Source organism: Botrytis cinerea, chromosome 4 (assembly GCF_000143535.2).
Source record: "Botrytis cinerea B05.10 chromosome 4, complete sequence".
Lineage (NCBI taxonomy): Eukaryota > Fungi > Ascomycota > Leotiomycetes > Helotiales > Sclerotiniaceae > Botrytis > Botrytis cinerea.
The window spans coordinates 1,805,208-1,823,506 of NC_037313.1; the positions used below are offsets into that span (position 1 = coordinate 1,805,208).

General features: G+C 43.6%; 7 protein-coding genes across 7 annotated transcripts; 4 read left to right on the top strand and 3 right to left on the bottom strand.

The window, feature by feature from the left end:
- Positions 1–3,922: 3,922 nt before the first annotated feature.
- On the bottom strand, positions 3,923–6,406 carry BCIN_04g05210 (hypothetical protein). The gene is made up of 3 exons (XM_024692654.1): positions 5,793–6,406; positions 4,577–5,739; positions 3,923–4,519 (listed from the first exon to the last, which is right to left on the bottom strand). The coding sequence occupies exons 1-3, from the start codon at positions 5,864–5,866 to the stop codon at positions 4,110–4,112; spliced, it is 1,647 nt and encodes a 548-aa protein (XP_024548433.1). The 5' UTR covers positions 5,867–6,406; the 3' UTR covers positions 3,923–4,109.
- A 638-nt stretch (positions 6,407–7,044) lies between these two features.
- Bckti11 lies at positions 7,045–7,817 on the top strand. The gene is made up of 2 exons (XM_001546353.2): positions 7,045–7,319; positions 7,439–7,817. The coding sequence occupies exons 1-2, from the start codon at positions 7,134–7,136 to the stop codon at positions 7,496–7,498; spliced, it is 246 nt and encodes an 81-aa protein (XP_001546403.1). The 5' UTR covers positions 7,045–7,133; the 3' UTR covers positions 7,499–7,817.
- A 33-nt stretch (positions 7,818–7,850) lies between these two features.
- On the bottom strand, positions 7,851–8,779 carry Bcyfh1. The gene is made up of 2 exons (XM_001546354.2): positions 8,345–8,779; positions 7,851–8,272 (listed from the first exon to the last, which is right to left on the bottom strand). Exons 1-2 carry the CDS (start codon positions 8,684–8,686, stop codon positions 8,000–8,002), a joined length of 615 nt encoding a protein of 204 aa, XP_001546404.1. The 5' UTR covers positions 8,687–8,779; the 3' UTR covers positions 7,851–7,999.
- A 108-nt stretch (positions 8,780–8,887) lies between these two features.
- Bcaps3 lies at positions 8,888–9,802 on the top strand. The gene is made up of 2 exons (XM_024692655.1): positions 8,888–9,059; positions 9,115–9,802. The coding sequence occupies exons 1-2, from the start codon at positions 8,991–8,993 to the stop codon at positions 9,607–9,609; spliced, it is 564 nt and encodes a 187-aa protein (XP_024548434.1). The 5' UTR covers positions 8,888–8,990; the 3' UTR covers positions 9,610–9,802.
- An 84-nt stretch (positions 9,803–9,886) lies between these two features.
- BCIN_04g05250 (hypothetical protein) lies at positions 9,887–10,676 on the bottom strand. The gene is made up of 3 exons (XM_024692656.1): positions 10,413–10,676; positions 10,279–10,355; positions 9,887–10,227 (listed from the first exon to the last, which is right to left on the bottom strand). The coding sequence occupies exons 1-3, from the start codon at positions 10,642–10,644 to the stop codon at positions 10,117–10,119; spliced, it is 420 nt and encodes a 139-aa protein (XP_024548435.1). The 5' UTR covers positions 10,645–10,676; the 3' UTR covers positions 9,887–10,116.
- A 119-nt stretch (positions 10,677–10,795) lies between these two features.
- Positions 10,796–14,343, top strand: Bccdc60. The gene is made up of 2 exons (XM_001546356.2): positions 10,796–10,947; positions 11,004–14,343. The coding sequence occupies exons 1-2, from the start codon at positions 10,876–10,878 to the stop codon at positions 14,304–14,306; spliced, it is 3,375 nt and encodes a 1,124-aa protein (XP_001546406.1). The 5' UTR covers positions 10,796–10,875; the 3' UTR covers positions 14,307–14,343.
- Positions 14,344–15,618: 1,275 nt separating this feature from the next.
- On the top strand, positions 15,619–18,025 carry BCIN_04g05270 (hypothetical protein). Its single transcript, XM_024692657.1, has one exon. It carries the CDS (start codon positions 16,159–16,161, stop codon positions 17,656–17,658), a length of 1,500 nt encoding a protein of 499 aa, XP_024548436.1. The 5' UTR covers positions 15,619–16,158; the 3' UTR covers positions 17,659–18,025.
- The last annotated feature ends 274 nt before the right edge of the window (positions 18,026–18,299 follow it).

Consider the following 18,299-nt stretch of genomic DNA (forward strand, 5'->3'; position numbering starts at 1 on the left):
TCCTACCAATGAGCTTCGTAAATGCTTCCGAATTATCATAACTGTAGTTTCATTAATCATCAGTACCATTGGTCAATCCCTTAATCCATGAACAGAAGGTTACAAAAAGTCTCAGTGCTTCGATTATCAATATCTGTTTTAGTCCCTAATGCTGTTCAATCGCGTATCACTTATAATCTATCCCCAGAGTTTCCATTGACATCCAAAGCGAAAATTCAGCTAATCAGCTATCTCTGAGGTTCGGCAATCTCGTCTTCTCTAATATTGACTTTTCATACCTACCAAGAAACATATAGTAATCATCCCGCACTCCTGTCATTCTGCACTTCCTATTACCTTCCAAGATACATATCAACGTTTCTATACTTCAATACTCGAAGATTGATATGGAATCCACTGGTTTTCAACAATAAATCTCCAAGGGGGGTCTCTCTCTACAATAGAACTGTCATGCCAGCTATAATCTTCGCGGCAAAATAACCGTCATAAGATCTTATTCACCCCAAGTTTTATCATACAAGCCTTCGTTCAAGCCCTTAGTTCTCGCCCACTGTATAACAACCTATATATAGAAACAATCAGACCAACCAATCGAAAAAGCATCAAGGATTCAGAAATCCCACTAGCAGTGAATAATCACAATGTAGATTTCCGATTTCCAATTCTACAACAAAACCAATACGAAAGCGCTCCCAAGCTCTACGATTTTAGTCTGCTTATCTGCGCAGGTAACACAGAGCTTAGCCTCATGAATAACCGAGATGTAGCGCCTATTTCTGTACGACGTATTGATGACTTTTGTCTCATGTTACACGAGATGGAGTACAAGGCTGTGTAACCAATACGACAACCCCACCGATCGGCTGGGTGTATTCTGAAGCAGTGAGATATTGGTCCCTTCAGCGCTTTCCGCCCCAAACGCACTTCGTATTGGCATTTCTGGCAATTTTTACGAATAGCAGCGCGGAGATAAGAGATAGTGGTCCGAAAATTGGTGCGGCATTGGGTGCACTTGTAGTTGTTGGTTGGCATGTTCTCATAGCCCTGGTTTCTGATGATGTTTGCCTGCTAGATATTAAGTGAAAGAATTGGCCAGAGTACGAAGATTCAGGATAGTTGATCTCCAATGCCACATAACTGCCCCTAGAAAAGCAAGGAGAAACCCAAGATTCTAGAATTTTCTGGGCTCATTCGAAAGTGCAGGTGCAAGGTTCTCCGCATGTTTGAAATTTCTGACCTAAAAGTATGATATGAATACACCCTATACAAAGGTAAAGGTCAGATTTTACCTTGGCGGGTAGCTTGTGCTGTTGTCTGAAAGGCCTGCGGAACAGGCCAAACAAACTCCAAACTATTGAAAAGTCCAGTTACAGAAGCACAGAACACCGAGATTTTCGAAATGAGACACGCGCATAACATAGCTCACGAGAAATACCAAGACTCCAGCTGCATATGCAGCCTTTACTGCTGTGCTAGTCGTTTCTTCAGATTAGCTATAGCTCGAGGGGTGTCTCGAATTTAAGCAGCATCTACGAGAGTTTTGCCGTTAGTTGCCTCTTCTCAAGACTTACAACAGCTGGAAATAGACTATAAATTGAGTGAAAGACCCTGGATTCAGCTTGAATGACGATTGAATACTTCTATTCATTCATGCTGTTTGTCGATATAATAAGAGGATACATGTGATAGGAGTGTGTGTGATTAAATCAGATATCTTGCACAAGTCTCAGTGATTGAACGACGTGACCTCAGTGTATATTGTTACACCACATAAGCCTAACGGCCAATGTTCCATAGTAAGAAGAATACCACCACACCGAATAAGAGATGTGGGCGAGCAAGGCCAAACCTTGGCCCACTGTAAAGTATTTTTAAATCGATTGCTTGTCGAATCAGGGTTATATCCGTAAGTGTGTCTTGTTGCATGCTCAACCAAACTATCGGTATCAACGCGATCCAGACAATCATACTGTATCATCCAATTTCATTTCGCAGCATACCATCAACAGCGAAATGTTTGTGCATCCATCACAAGATTCCAATTTGACAATCGATGCAGCTGCTGCCTGCTGTCAGTCAGACATGGCCTACACATTGAAGGAAACAATATGCAAGGGGTACGGGGTGAATGAGAGGGGAGAGGGGCCGATACTACCCCAGAGAAAATTCCAAAGAAGGATCCAGAAGTTAAAAGCAGGTGATCAAGAAGTGGGTGGAAAAGCACAAGGTTTCTCATCCAACTCGGAAAAAGAAATGCATGTCATTACACGCACAAGAAATGATGTTTCGAGACGTCAATGAGATTAAAAACACTAGCTTGTAGAAACCGTTATTCTGCTAGAAGTACCTGAAGGTGATAATTTCAACCCCAGACACATCTTCAACCGGGCTCCCAGTCCGATTTACCCGGAAGCGCTGACGAAGTGGGGGCCGATTTAACAACGTGGCCAAGGCGGGAACGAAGACGAAAATCCAGATAGTTGAACCTCTTAACTTAAACCTCGGCACTCGATAGGTGAACCAAACTGCTGGATATACGCTGGTGGTCTGATAGTTCCAAACTTGGACATTAAGAGCGAAGATCCATTTTATAAATAAATCCAAAAAAATTATCCAGCAATAACAAACCTACCACATGAAACGGTATATTAAAAGAGGCCCTCCACTAAGATCCACTGCTGACAATCACTTCACATAGATCCGCTTGCAATGGAACATGATATTCGAGTCATCGGTGATGCCACTTGGATGTAAGGATCAGTTGCGGCGTGAACTTTCGACACGCCTGTATTTTTCATCCAAATACAGCCATCGGCATGCCGATAGATTTGGGTTCGGATGTCAGCAATGTTACTTTTGTTCCTAGTGGTACAGGATTCTCAAGTAATAGTTTTGATAGTCCCTTCAAATTTTGCACGATTTATTTGAGCTCCTTGATTGGGGGCGACTGACATAATTTAACTCAAAGGATAATAGGCTGTCTTGCAATTTTTTTATTCATTAGTGTTACGGATCCTCATCACGCCCGTTTAAATTCCGTGTCGATATGATTTACTGTGGAACTGGACATCAAAACATCTCAGTCTGCGCGTAAGAGGCGTATTCAAACCTTCTATGCCGACAAGGAAGCATCGCACTGTGAAAATGACTGCATTTGTGATACCAACGCTAGAATTGCAGATCAGAGATTGCAGATTGAAAGAGTTAGATTGATTTTCCAGGCTTTTGGAAGGCAGGAAGATTGTTCGGTCCCGAAATAAATTTTATTTTCTAACAACAATCTGTCATACCGAGGAGTTGGTTCACGAGGCGTCCATATGTTGTGTGTTGTGATTTACTATATCGAGATCTTTTTCTTCCTTTTGAATAGCACAAAATGTGGCGCGTCTGGCGGCAGTGTGGACAATTGAATCCTACACAATATTATACGTGTAAACTGAAGAAATGCCACTCGTAATCTGACGTATCAAGATTGTTAACGTAGGTGGGAGTGATGGCCCAGTGATTCTAAATTTGTGTGGAAGCTTTAGCGTCTGACTGTGCCAAGCATAAGTTTCTCTAATAGTCGGCTCTTCAAGCGGCGGACTAGGAACCCACAAAGTTGTATGCAGAAGCGATCTTGGTCCGTGGTGAATGCCCATACCAAGCTTTAGCGACTGCAACCGACAGATCTGAGACGGGTAACGCTAATTACCGTTTTCTTCTATCAAGCCCCAACAGCTAATAATACGTAGCCGACTGAAGCGGCGCTGTTAATCTCGAACATGCGGATTATATTGTTTGCTGTAACTTCCCTTTCCATTTGATCCGTGAATATAATGTTTACAAGTACTCTTTGTAATATACTAAAATGAACCCTTGACGGCTTTTAGGTAGCTGATAAGACAAAAGCAGTAATGTTGGTTTGTTCTGGATGTCAAGCTGACAGCACCTTCCCGTTCGATTGAGCTATCTTAAATTCATGGACTGTGCATGCAACACTGATGGAACTAATGGCCAAGGCTGAAAGCAGGATTGCAGCTTCCTGGAGATGATTACAAAATTATTTACATTGAAATTAGTGATAGATCTGCGTAAATATAACAAATCAATCTCAGAAAAGATAGTAATTAGATATTCGAAGGTGTAACCTGGTCTAGACTCGAGCGAAGGAGCTCATCTGCTATTTCTCCATATTGAAGTATGTCTGTCACAATTCGGTAGCCCTCAGGTAAACTTTCGTCGTTCTGCCTGCAGGTTACTCGAATCTCTCTATTCCATCGATCGACCTCGAAAGACTCTCCATAGTATCTTGCATTCTCACGGATAGTTCCAGACTTATCCATGCCTGGTTGCTCAAGTGCCATCTTCCATATAGCGATTCTCGCAATCACACGGCTATCCCACGCACCCTCTCGCCGATGAGAGGAAAGTAGTAGCTTCAATGCTTCACCACGTAATGCCGGAGAATTGCGGCAGTACAGCGTGACTACGAATAGTGGTATTGTGGTGCGAATGTCAAAATCAAACGATGATTTTCCTGTGAAATCAGTGAGTATATATATCAAAAAATGTTACTAAGAAAGATAATAAGTACTTCGCAAAGAATGTTTTTCATAGTCTATGATATCTCGCGTGTAGGAGACAATATACTGAAATGGCTCCAGAAGCTTGTCTGTGACCGACTGCGGTTCGTTGAGACTTGTAGCAAGCTTGATAATACTGATTAATACCCGCAGTCTCAATGAATCTGGTCTTAACACCGGATGTCCAGAAATGTCAGGTTTGCAATCGGATATCCATGTAGATCGACGGAAGACCGTATCCCATTGTCTTAATTGTGCTACATAGTAGTCTCTCAGCTTGATGGCCGAGCGAGGAATCTTTCCTCTCGGCGTGAATCTATATTTGAACATCTCTATGTAGAGGTTGTTGGCCCTTGCGACGAGTATACTTCGAGTTTCGACTGCTTCCTCTATACTTAAGAATAATTCCGGGATATGAATCTGCTCTTTTCCAAATATGGCTTGGCGATAGGAGAACTCCGATTCGAAGCCCATAGTGGAATAGTTGACACTATCGAGGCTCATTAAGATACTAACAAATCTGTAATCCAGGAGTTTTGATGTCTCTTTCGTAAGCAATGAACGGGCACATTGCATGTGAGAGATTGCAAGATCTCGGTTCCCATAGAAGCAATCGAAGTGGGCTAGTATAACAGAGGCAATAAAAAGTGTTCTTGAGCGTTCGGCTGTACTTTCTGTATCTGCTATAAAGTCTCTCGTTGATTGCAACGCTTTGCCGTACTGTTTAAGAGCGAAATGTTCGTGATCTTGAATTTGTTGTGAGCTGGCACTGTCCATCTGAAAGCTCCGCACAAGAGCAGAAATAGCCACAATTCCATGACGAATACATGGCGTGGAAAAACTTTCTTGGAGAACTACTTCAGCCCAAAAGAATGACTCGATCGATCTGGCTGCACGGCGTGTTGCGTCCGCGATCATACCATATGGATCGGTAGAAGTCGTAGAAGCGAAGTCTTGAAAGTATAGCCATTCTTGCTCGCTAAGATTTAGGTAAGAGGGTTCATGATTCGGTAGAGTTGGTGGCGCTGGACGTATAGGAACTAGACTTTGTCGAACAATTTCTTTCTTTTTTGTTGATATTGGTGCTTGTATAGTGTAACCCCGACATCGAATCCCGGAATTAGAACATCGAAAACAAGCAGGTTTCCCTTCATCGCATTTAAGTCTTCGAAATCTAGGCATATAAAGTCAACATTGTGCCCGGAATAAAGTATCGAAAAACCCTACTTGCAAGTTACGCAACCTGATCTGACTTTAGGCCTGGAAGCTCTTTTTCTCACATAATCTGACATTTCGGACATTGTTGGTTGGAGATGTTGAATAAACAATTCATGAAACTATAAATCTTGGAAAACATGCGAGGACTGACAGTTAATATTTATTAAAGTTAATTGCCAATGTACCGAATACTTCCCCTCGAACCCGCCTTGAAAATGGCTAAGGTTTGCGGCTAAGGCCGCAGGGGTTGGCCGTTGACAGGGCTGGACATGTTAATAGGCAATCTTCTGGGATTGTAACGAGGGCGTGCGGAATATAATCATGCCGGGGTCATAAGCGGTGTACTGCATATCAGACAATAGTGAGATTAATACCAGGGGGAGGCACTAATCGGACAGTGGACAAATGAGAAAAAAGCCTACATTTCCTGTACTCAGGAAGCTCTCATCTCATCTATCTACGGACTTTTCGATTGCTCATTCGGTATTGGTTGCACTTGCATGGTTTGTAAATACAATTGCGGTATTAGATGATCGAAAAGCAATATGGAAAACTTTCACCTGCAAACACAATCCCCAATATAACTAATTGGCCATCCCAAGAAACAAAGGGATGGCATTCCCATTTTATTTGTCCCATGAGATACCCATGCTAATCGTAGTCTTCTAATAACCGACGAGAAGTTGAAGAATTATTGTAAAACGCTCAAAGGCTTGCCAGACTTGCATAGGCTTGCACCAACTAGTGTGTATTCTGTATCTGAGCTGTGTCGTTTTGTGAGGTCTATCCGACCGATTTCAAATCGGCGTTGATAACAAACTTTGACATCAAACCCTTTGTCGGGCATCAGATGATGATTTGACAGCAAGGCAAATAAGAAATAACTAGCACAGCAATGTCTATGAAAAGGATGCCCAATAAGATGCAGAGGATTCGATAATATGAGAAACCTCGTGACATTGCAATATCTGACCTTGCTTTGAAAGACACAGCCGCCCAAAGCATCTAGACCAAGAATGCCTTGAGAGTATTTGGGTATTATGTTGTATAATAGGATGTCCTTTTTGATTCTAGAAACAGAAACCAACAGTTGGAGGTCTAAGCAATTTCGCTTGGCCGGACTAGCTAGAGCGGGGGTCACGGGGTATTTAATCACTAAAGTCCGCGGTTCACCAGTGGTCCCGAACAGTTGATTACCTAATCCGAGCCAATTTTTTCTTTGTCAATTTGTGATCCCCGCCATCAATACCCACAACGTTATGACCCCTCAAAGAAAATAAATCTTACACATTGAGAAAAAACACACCAGCAACTTTGCACTTTGGAAAACACTGCAGAAGAAAAGAAAATATGGCCGAAAATATTTACGACGAAATCGAGATCGAAGACATGACTTATGATCCAGTCCTACAAATCTATCATTATCCATGTCCATGTGGCGATCGATTTGAAATCGGTATTGCTGATTTGAGAGATGGCGAAGACATTGGAGTCTGCCCAAGTTGTAGTTTGATGATCAAAGTCATTTTTGAAGTGGTAAGTTTCTCTCTTTCTTACAGGGAAAAGTGCTCGAAGCCAGTATGACGACACACCATTATGGCTTCTCTTATGTGAAATATACTCTTGAATTATGTGCTAATTCTTTGGCGACGTAGGATGATTTACCAAAGCCGGAAGGAGATCAAGGAGGTTCTCAGGTGACGATTGCGACTTGAGTAGAGTGAGGATCCGAGGATATATATATATATACATATATCATGCATCGAATCGACAAAAGAGATTTTGTCAGTGAGTAGGACAACTGAGGGGTACGTGAAAGTGAGGATGGGAATACTTTCCAAAACAAAATTCGCGCCCAACGACGAGCGTCCAGTCCAGCGTCATTCTGCGAAGAAACATTACCGCAAGAATAGAACCAGATTTGATCAAGCCGAGGTCACAGGTGGCAAGAAGTAAAGAGAATTAGATCTTCTGGAGAATCTATAGTGTGTCTACAATGAGCAGATAGTCAGAAATTCAGACTGTTAATTGTCATCAGGCAATATCCAAATTAAAATGCTACCTTGATGTCTCATTGGTTCCCTATATTCATGATTCTCGAGTCGTAAAAATGCCACTGCCAGTAAACGCCAAGTTGATGTCCGATTTAAAGCCTACCATTTGCAAGAAATGTTCGCGAGATCTATCCCTGGATCTGTCTCGAATGCATAAGGCAATCACTCATCTCCTTGAATATCGGGAGTGTATGAACTCGATAGGTCGACGCCGACCTCATTCAACAGCAGTTCATTCAATGACGACCCATCTCTCAAGTATATCCACTCTCCTGATCCTGTGCCCTCTTTCGAATCTTGACCCTCGCTCGTAATCACGAAATCGTAGCGCTTTGGCCCGGATGTGGGAGAAGAAAGCCAAATTTGTTTATTTGGTGGCTGCTTGTTGATGACATAGGTGCCGATGGGTGGAAATGAGAGTGTAAGAACTCCAGCCTATATATAGATCTCGGTCAATTCTAGGAAACCACCTCACAGAAGACGCATGAGCCTAAAGTAAAAACGTACGCTGTATTCGACATCAACGTCTTCCCTCTCCTCTTGTAACTCCTCCAACTTCTCAACCATCATGTCCATGTACTTATCCGATAAGTCATTGTATTGTTCTTGACTGAGCTCAGCAGCTTGTTTTGGTTCTGGATTGCTTTCCAGTATCTTAGGTTTAGGGTTCTCGGATTCCGGAGACAGACCTTTGCCTACTTTGTTCGAAGTTGTGATAGGGCGGAAGGTTTGATACACAACACTTGATCGAACGGTTGGAAATGCTCGACCGCGTGAAAGGAAATTTCGAGAGGTGCCACATTGGCGGGGCGCACTGCGAAGGATCTTTGCAATGAATGTACGAGGCATTGTTCCGTTTGAATAGAATGATTTGCAGGAAAAAAGAGGAGGTTTGATGGGATGGATTCTGGGTGGAGAAATTGGTCGTTCCAATTCTACTTCGTAGGGGTTGACAAACAGATTGGTCGCACAGGCTCAATGGAATTAAGCTTTGAGCTAGCTACCCCACGTTTTTTCTGCTTCATCGGCATATCGGGATTTCCACACCACGATCCTATCACCTACATCGTGTTCAGCCTTCCTTTGTCGGTCTTCAACATAATTCTTTGCAAGCAGCAAACTCGTTTGGCTCTCAATATACTTGCGCTTAAAGATGATCAACGCAGTTCTTGTCTTCAATAATGCTGGGCAACCGCGCCTTACAAAGTTCTACACACAATTAGTTAGTACCAACTACTCACCATCCTCCAAATAATCTTTACTAACAGCCCAACCAGGAAACATCAGTTCAACAGCGGCTTATTTCAGAGATATTCACACTCGTCTCTAATCGTCCTGCGGGCTCTTGCAATTTCCTTCCGCTTCCGCCCCTTCTCGCCTCCTCCTCCACATCCAAAACAGATTCATCTCCTCATAACGATATCCCTTCCCTCGTCACATATCGCCATTATGCGACACTATACTTCATCATTATTTCAACATCCACCGAATCCCCGCTTGCTCTTATTGATCTGATACAAGTATATGTGGAGGCACTCGATCGTTTATTTGAGAACGTTTGCGAACTGGATTTGATCTTCAACTTTGAGACGCTGCATGCAACTTTGAGCGAGATGATCGTGGGCGGTGTTGTCATTGAGACACAGTTGGAGAGAGTTGTGGAAGGGGTAAAGGCACAGGGAAAAGTAGCAAAGAGACCCTTGAATGAAGGGAGGGGCGGGGCATTAGGAGGCATGGGAATGGGCGGGAATTTTGCCTGGGCCACCCGGTGAAACTAGTGACCGTTTGGTTATACCTAAGACCAACTACAATAAGAGAACGCCCATCATTAAGCAAGATCACAAGATTACAGGAATACGTGATCGGAGACTGGCAGCGAGGGACACACTGGATGGCAATTGTAGAGGGTATTTCAACACTCTCAACACCGAAGTCGTTTCGTCAGCTGGAATGACACAAGTCTCACACCTACCAGTTATGAGCAGAAAGAACCCCAAATGTTGTCAGCAAATCGCTCTTCTTGGTTACACATACATCACCACCAAGCTGTGCTCTCAACATATTATAAAAATTCATGGTTACAGAGAGTATCCTCGAGTAAACGAGATCTATGAAGAACTGAACAGAGAGAGAGGATATCTTGAGGAAAGATTTCTGGTTCATGCCTCATGTACACTTCCAGCCCATTGGTATTTAACGCCTCCACGCCAAGAATATACTACTACAAATTATACAATATCACGACATTCCATCATTGCTTCGAAAACATGACCTGTGCTTCAACTGCTATTCTTTGCTACAGGTGATACATCTTCGGCTTGATCCATACGTCTGCGAACTTGATCTTTTGACCACAGTGATCCTGTAAGTCCAAAAAACCAATCCCGAACCTGTGATTTGTCAATATTCCATATCTCAATTAGATGCATAGGTATTCATACTCCTTGAAATGGTGCCCCCTCATGAACCAAGTTGTCCTTATTCCAATCCGCGAAGAGTACTCCATACACTATCACAACTGTTTCCCATATATCAGCACTCTGTAATTTGATGTACCCTCTCAGAGTCTACCCACATAGAATAGAGCTCAATTGCGCGACTTTAACAGCTTTTGTCCATCCTGGTCTCGCCCACTTGAGCTTCGTTCTCCTTTTGTATCTTCGTTCAAGTCGGAATTGATGCTTTTGTGATAATTTCGAGAAATCGGGAGGCCACAGTCTTTTCGCTTTATAAGGATTCGCATTCGGATCGTATGGTAACTCGAACCGGGACTGCTGGGCAGCACGTCTAACAAGTGTGCGAAACATTCTTGTTGACGTTATAACTATAAAATCGTTTCAAGGTTCACTTGAAGCTGGACAAGACTGTTATTGCTTTTTGCCTTAGGCATCCATGCATAAACATCCCACCAGCCCGCAATTTCTCAGTTGGTGACCCGAATTTCAGTGCAGTCTCTCTGACTCAGTGAAACTTTTAAAGCAACGGTCCATACTCTGCAGAGAGGATATTGAAAACTTTGAAATTTCAATATCGCAATCATGGCAGCTGTTGAAGCCACTGCGAAGGCTTTGGAGAATGCCACAATCTCCAAAACCAAGGAGTTGAAAGGTGTAAGTACCCCTCAATTGGCTGATTGACAATAGTTACTAACCACGAAACCTTTTAGACTGAGAAGAGAGACAAACTTATTGCAATCGAGAGAAAGTACCAAGCACAATGGGAAAAGGATGGTGTTTTTCAACCAGATGCTCCTTCAACATCCGACATTCCCCTTCACTCTGTCTCCGCTGCAGAGTTGCGCGAACAACACCCTAAATTCTTTGGCACCATGGCATATCCTTACATGAACGGCACTCTTCATGCTGGTCATAGTTTTACCGTCAGTAAGATCGAGTTTACTGCAGGCTTTGCACGTATGCAGGGAAAGAAAACTCTGTTCCCTATGGGTTTCCATTTGACAGGTTTACCTATCAAAGCAGCCGCCGACAAGCTTGTGAAGGAGATCAAGCTTTTCGGAAAGAACTTCGAAAACTACAAGGAAGAAGAGGTTTCGGAAGAGAAGACAAATACCCCTACACCAACTACCCATCACGAAGATGTCACTAAATTCACCGCGAAAAAAGGAAAGGCTGCCGCAAAGGTTGTTAAGATGAAGTATCAATTCCAGATCATGGGGGCATTAGGCATTCCATTGGAAGATATCCATCAATTCGCAGACCCACATTACTGGGGTGCCTACTTTTCGCCTCTTTGTAAACGAGACCTTACAAATTTTGGAGCACGTATTGATTGGAGGAGATCGTTCGTTACAACTGATGCCAACCCATATTACGATGCTTTCGTTCGATGGCAGATGAATCGCCTCAAGGAGCTTAAGAAAGTTAAGTTCGGAAAGAGATACACAATCTACTCACCAAAGGATGGACAACCATGCATGGACCACGATCGAAGTGACGGAGAGGGAGTTGGCCCACAAGATTACTTGGCTATGAAGTTGAAGGTCTTGGAATGGTCGTCAGAGGCTGAAGCTGCTATCAAAGATAAAGTCCCAGCGGATGCAGATGTTTTCTTCGTACCCGCTACTCTTAGACCAGAGACGATGTATGGTCAGAACTGTTGCTTTGTCGGACCTAAGATTACATATGGTGTTTTCAAAGTTTCAGAAAAGGAATACTTCGTAATCACCGATCGCGCGGCAAGAAACATGTCATATCAGGATATTTTCTCCGAAAATGGTAAAGTCGACAAGGTTGCAGAGATTGTTGGTTCTGCATGTGTTGGAACCTTAGTTAAAGCTCCCCTCTCTGTACACAAAGATGGTATCAGGATACTTCCTATGGAGTCGGTCCTTCCTACCAAAGGTACCGGAGTTGTCACCTGTGTACCATCTGATAGTCCAGACGATTATGCGACTATTATGGATCTCGCGAAGAAGGCGGAGTATTATGGTATCAAAAAAGAATGGGCAGAATTAGAAATTATTTCTGTCATCAATACTCCGTCATTTGGAGATATGTGCGCTCCATTCTTGGTGAAGAAGCTCAAGATTGCCTCGCCAAAAGACAAGACAAAATTGGAAGAGGCAAAAGAGCTTGCTTACAAGGAGGGTTACTATCAAGGTACCATGACATTTGGAGAGTTCAAGGGAGAGAAGGTCGAAGTTGCCAAGCCTAAGGTCAGGAAGCAAATCATCGACGCTGGTGAGGGCTTTGCATATTCAGAACCCGAGCGAAAGGTCACCAGTCGATCTGGAGATGATTGCTGTGTTGCATTAATGGACCAATGGTACCTTGATTATGGAGAGGACTCCTGGAGAAAGGAAGCCCTTGCACATCTCGATTCTGGTTTGAACACTTACTCGCAAGAGACCAAAAATGGATTTGAAGGTGTCCTCAACTGGCTCAATCAATGGGCTTGTGCCAGAACTTATGGTCTTGGATCGAAACTTCCCTGGGATCCTCATTTCTTGGTTGAAAGTTTGAGCGACAGTACCATTTATATGGCATACTACACCATTGCTCACTATCTTCACAACGATATCTTCGGTAAGACTCAAGGTCTTGCTGGAATCAAAGCAGAGCAGATGACAGACGAGATTTGGGATTACGTCTTTGCTCGTCGGGATCTCAGCGATGAAATTTTGAACGAGAGCAAGATTCCAAAGGAGACTCTCGAGTCTATGAGAAGAGAATTCGAGTACTGGTATCCACTTGACCTTAGAGTTTCAGGAAAGGATCTTATTCCTAACCATCTCACTTTCTTCCTTTACATTCATATTGCTATATTCCCTCCAGACTACTGGCCAAAGGGTGTCCGTGCCAATGGCCACTTGCTCTTGAACGGAGAGAAAATGAGTAAATCTACTGGAAACTTTATGACACTGTTTGACATGATCAACAAATATGGTGCAGATGCCAGTCGTATCGCCTTAGCTGACGCAGGAGATGGAGTAGCAGATGCTAATTTTGAGGAAGACGTTGCTGATAACAATGTTCTTCGTCTCTACACCCTTAGAGAATGGTGTGAGGATATGGTCAAGGATCAGGATAACCTCCGTACTGGAGAGAAGAACGATTTCCTCGATGCACTCTTTGAGAACGAGATGAATTCTATTGTTCACGAATGTCGTCAACATTACGAAGCAACCGACTACAAACTTGCTCTTAAATTGGCTCTCTATGACTTCACAGGCGCTCGTGACTTCTATCGTGAAGCCAGCATCGCTGCCGGAATCAAGATGCATAAAGATCTGATCTTTCAATATATCGAGCTTCAAGCTCTTCTTCTCGCTGTCATTGCGCCTCATTGGTCTGAATATCTCTGGCTTGAGGTCCTCCACAAGCCCAATACCATTCAAAACGCCCTTTACCCCAACGTTCCAGCTCCAATTCCAGCTCTCAGTGCTGCTCGCGATTACGTTCGCTCTACATCCTCGAACATCACTTCTGCAGAAGCCGCTCAACAAAAGAAGAAAGCAAAAGGAAAGGACATCGGATACGATCTCAAGAAACCCAAGAAGCTTACCATTTTCTCTGCCGCTAAATTCCCTGTTTGGCAACAAAAGTATATCGACCTTGTTCGCGAGTCTTGGAACCCAGAGACGAAGACTGCTAACGACAAGGAACTGAATGGAAAGATTGCTAAGATGGGCGAAATGAAGAAAGCCATGCCTTTTGTACAAGTTTTGAAGAGGAGATTGCAAAGTGGTGAGGCCCCAGAGCAAGTGTTTGAGAGAAAGCTGGCCTTCGATGAGAAAACAACACTCAAGAACATGGTGCCTGGCCTTAAGAAAGCGGCTGGACTGTCAGTGATAGAGTTAGTCATTGTAGATGGCGAGGAGGGCGGAAAGAAGGGCGTTGTCGTCTCAGTTGAGGGTGGTGAAGAAAAGGAGTATGGTACTTTGCCAAACATGGCCGAGCAAGCGATTCCTGGCGGACCAACCTTTTTATTTGAGAATGTTGAGATTTAAGCAGTAAAGTAGATATCAAATTGAAATGTTTTAGATAATCCTGTTATTTTAAGTAGTTTGAATGTCCTGTTCTGATTATCCAGATGTGAAAAAGCCCAAAGCCTCCAAGCTCTCAATGTTTTGGATTTCGATAATTTGAAAGTTCAAATTTAGCTTATAGTTCTATGTTCAAATGTTATAAGGAAGAAATCCACGTTTCACTCCCGACGCCTAAAAATTGAACCATGTGAGGAAGAGAATTTGGCTAATGACAGCATCAAGTATGCGAAGAAAATTTAGGGCTATTTCCCGCGAATTAGCAATAAAAGTTTTCTCATAGAGCATTCAGAACTCTACGCAGGTAGAGCGGACCCAGGGTTCAACTATTGGTTTTAGAATGTAGCCAAATTTAGATCTATGTGGAATGCAGATGCAAAATGAACTGATTGCGATGTGGAGAGATATCACATTCTGAATGCGTGTATGAAACGATGAGCGCGGTTTAGAATGCTAAATGGCAAAAATTTGTGAAACTACTCTGTTCTTGTGGCAAGTTCTAGATCATTCATGAAATCTGATTTGTATAGGAGTATTTGTTCGTTCACGGCCATCTTTTTGGTAGTCTGCGGAAATACCTTCTCGCGTAAGTTCCGATTTTTTAACACCTTTACTCTCTCTTGTTTATAATCATCTAATTTTCTTTCAAACCGCTTCTCGACTTTTAGTTAATAATCGTAATATGCTTAAAGCGGTCACTTTAAATACTGTCTCCGTGAATATATGGAATACTAGCCACGGGCTGCTTCAAATCATTCTCCTGGGAGGATGGCATGAGTTGTTCTTTTACTCTTTCGTTGGTTTGTTGTTCTGAACTCCTTGGTATCCGGACATTAATCATCAGAAAATGGGCTGAATACATTTATTTATGGCGAAGAAAATGAAGGGTGTAAATGGTGTGTAGGTTGCAAAGAGGGGATCGTAGAAAGATTGGAAATATCGACGGTAGAATGTTTGCTGGCGTATAGAGGGTACGGGGATACGAGCTAAACTACAAAACTCGCTCTTTACAGAGCAACAAACCTCAAAAATTTGCAGACATACGAAGGCATGGCGACATGTCATTGAAATCCCGAGAATTGCATGCAGCAGTGCCCGGGTTCGGCATGCTGAAGAATGCGGACAGCTGAAGAATGTGGACGGCTTAAGCGAGACTGGGAGTATCTCCGTCGGACCGAGGTCTGCGAACAAGAATTCCATCTTCTAACATCGAAGATTATAGATCTGAATTGTGATGAGCGGTTGTGATTGGAAAGAGGCGATGAACACAAATATCGGAGTTTTTTTGGTCTGTTCAAGTACGGGTTTTCGAAAGCGGATATTCAAGGAATGAAGAAGTGGATTTGCCTACTATCAAGCCAGAACAGACAGTCGATCCGGCAATCCCAAGATGTTTCCATAAATAAATTACTCCTATTCGCACAACTGCTTCCGTAACCGATAGAGAAGCTAAAGTCATAAATTGCTTTGTTCATACACTAATATCCCATGATACTCTACGTTTTCATGATAAAATCGCTCCGAAACCATTTCTAAAATGAGTCCACTCCCGCAATCATGGACGTCATATACGTGCAAACGACACCAATATCTATAGATAGGACCATTTGCCCCCCTGAACTCCCGCTTGCGGTAATAATCGGATAAAGAATCTCTCCAGAGAGGTAATTGTATATAACCATGACAATCATGTGTGAGCCAGATTTTGATCTCGTGAAACTTTTCTCATCTGTTACCTTCGTTCTAAAGTTTAGAATTCCAATACCTCCCTCGTTCAAACTTGCAAATATCAAGCGTTTACAACTACACTGTCAAGATGCGTTTTCACTACGCTATCGTAGCGGGTCTCGCTACCCTTTCGCTCGCGGCTCCGCAGGGTGGAATTCAAGATCAAATTGATAGCGCCCTTGCTGAAATCAATGCAAATACCAATGGAAATGGTAATGGAAACGGCAACGGCAACGGCAACGGAAACGGAAACGGAAACTCAAATGGCAATGCCAACGAGAATGGAAATAGCAATTCAAACAGCAACAGCAACACCAATGTTAACGAAAACACAAATGTGAATGTCAATGAAAACAACAATGGAAATCATAGTCCCCCACCCGTCAAGCCAACTTCTCAAAAACCGCCACCAACTTCCAATAAACCTCCACCAACCTCCCATAGACCTCCCCCAACTACCATTAGAAGCACTGTCATTATCACTTCTACCGTAACGGTCCGTCCAACTACTACCGTTCAACCCACAACTCGAACAACTTCTTCAGCCCGCTCTTCAACCGGCTCTTCAACCGGCACTCGGTCGGGTGTTTCAACCAGCCGATCATCAACTTCCAGCACCAGCAGAAGCTCCTCTGAGTCGTCTTCAAGAACTTCCAGTACTTCGAGTACTTCGAGAAGCTCTTCTTCTTCTACCTCTTCTTCCCTCTCTTCTTCTGCCTCTTCCTCCTCCTCCTCATCCCGTTCGGGCTCTGGAACTGGCACCCGATCTGGTCTTTCAACCACTCGCGAAAGCTCCAGAACCGGCAGTGCTACAGGTGGAAGTTCCGGCGTCGTCACCACAACTTCTCCCCCACCCGTCACCACCGGTACCAGCACCAGGAGCGGAAGCGGAACGGGCGGCAACTCCGGCATCGTTTCTACACCTACGACCCAGATTGTTCCTCCCCCCGAAACAACCACAAATGTGGTCCCACCTCCTCTCATCCCAACAACTAATGTGGTTCCTCCTCCCCAAACAACCACAAATGTGGTCCCACCCCCTCTCATCCCAACAACTAATGTGGTTCCTCCACCCGTTGTAACCAATACTGGTACTCAAGGAGGCAACGTTGTTCCACCACCCAACACCAGATTCCCAGAAATCACCATCCTCCCCGTCCTCACAACAATCACCACCGTCAACCCGCCCATCACAACCATCACCTCCATCCCCATTGTCCCCATTGCTCCTATCATCCCTCTTATCGTCACAGCCAACAACAGAGTTCAAACTGTCCAAGGTGTTGAAATCACCGTCAACGGCGCAGCCACTGTTGTACCCGCCACAGAAGGACCCGTCAATATCGTCTCCACAACCGTTGTCTCGGGAATTACTCGCACGACAACCATTCCCGCTGGCGTCATTACCACCTTTACATCTGCGGGACAAACATTCACGACCTTGGCTCCCGGAGGCGGACCCGCTGAAACCAGTGCTGGAGCTATTGCTGGACAGTTCACCGGTGGTGCTGAGAGAGTCAAGTCGCTTGAGGGCGGTGCTGTTATCGGACTTGTTGGGTTTGCTGTTGGGGGATTGTTGTTACTTTAAAGTTTCCCTTTTGGGTGTTATTGATTTGGAGTTTTGAATTTGAATGATATTTGTTGAGACTTTGCTTGGATTTGGATTTTGTGAATTTTTATCTTGTTTTGCGTTGTCATCTTAAACTGGTATTGCTTGCGTCGGATGCTTTGTTTGCGAGAGTTTACACAGGGTGGTAATGGACGAGAGGGGAAAACAACGGATACCTAATGCGATGGGAAAGATCGTTATGATCAATATAAATATACGGCAAAATGATAATGCATTAATGTTTAATTTAGATACATATGAATTGGCATGTTATTAGTATATATCTGAGCGTGAAATGTCTGTTATTTGTGGTGCACTTCTTCGAGAGAAAACGCCCAAAAGTGCAAGATGTGTGTGGGGAAGCAGAGGGACTCTTATTGATTCGTCATCGGTAGTAGTGCTATATACTGCATGCAGCATTCCGCCTATGAAGATATGCACCAACATAAAGAAAGAAGATGTACATTCGTACCCTGTCAACATCGGTAAAACAACACATCAACTTACCATCACTCCATCTCTTGCTACTCACTTCTCGCCTGACTTTGACCCACTGTACCCACCCATCACTTGCTCTCCTCTCCCTTCCACCTTCATTCACCATCCGCAATTTTCCATAC

Bases quoted from the DNA above. Each gene is read 5' to 3' on its own strand.
- BCIN_04g05210 (XM_024692654.1), bottom strand. From the start codon at position 5,866: ATGTCCGAAATGTCAGATTATGTGAGAAAAAGAGCTTCCAGGCCTAAA. The intron at 5,740-5,792 runs GTAGGGTTTTTC...TTATATGCCTAG, and splicing joins TCAGGTTGCGTAACTTGCAA to ATTTCGAAGACTTAAATGCG. The intron at 4,520-4,576 runs GTACTTATTATC...CTGATTTCACAG, and splicing joins TGAAAAACATTCTTTGCGAA to GAAAATCATCGTTTGATTTT.
- Bckti11 (XM_001546353.2), top strand. From the start codon at position 7,134: ATGGCCGAAAATATTTACGACGAAATCGAGATCGAAGACATGACTTAT. The intron at 7,320-7,438 runs GTAAGTTTCTCT...TTGGCGACGTAG, and splicing joins TCAAAGTCATTTTTGAAGTG to GATGATTTACCAAAGCCGGA.
- Bcyfh1 (XM_001546354.2), bottom strand. From the start codon at position 8,686: ATGCCTCGTACATTCATTGCAAAGATCCTTCGCAGTGCGCCCCGCCAA. The intron at 8,273-8,344 runs GTACGTTTTTAC...ATCTATATATAG, and splicing joins ACGTTGATGTCGAATACAGC to GCTGGAGTTCTTACACTCTC.
- Bcaps3 (XM_024692655.1), top strand. From the start codon at position 8,991: ATGATCAACGCAGTTCTTGTCTTCAATAATGCTGGGCAACCGCGCCTT. The intron at 9,060-9,114 runs GTTAGTACCAAC...CAGCCCAACCAG, and splicing joins CAAAGTTCTACACACAATTA to GAAACATCAGTTCAACAGCG.
- BCIN_04g05250 (XM_024692656.1), bottom strand. From the start codon at position 10,644: ATGTTTCGCACACTTGTTAGACGTGCTGCCCAGCAGTCCCGGTTCGAG. The intron at 10,356-10,412 runs GTGGGTAGACTC...TATGGGAAACAG, and splicing joins GCAATTGAGCTCTATTCTAT to TTGTGATAGTGTATGGAGTA. The intron at 10,228-10,278 runs GTATGAATACCT...GACAAATCACAG, and splicing joins AGGGGGCACCATTTCAAGGA to GTTCGGGATTGGTTTTTTGG.
- Bccdc60 (XM_001546356.2), top strand. From the start codon at position 10,876: ATGGCAGCTGTTGAAGCCACTGCGAAGGCTTTGGAGAATGCCACAATC. The intron at 10,948-11,003 runs GTAAGTACCCCT...GAAACCTTTTAG, and splicing joins AAACCAAGGAGTTGAAAGGT to ACTGAGAAGAGAGACAAACT.
- BCIN_04g05270 (XM_024692657.1), top strand. From the start codon at position 16,159: ATGCGTTTTCACTACGCTATCGTAGCGGGTCTCGCTACCCTTTCGCTC.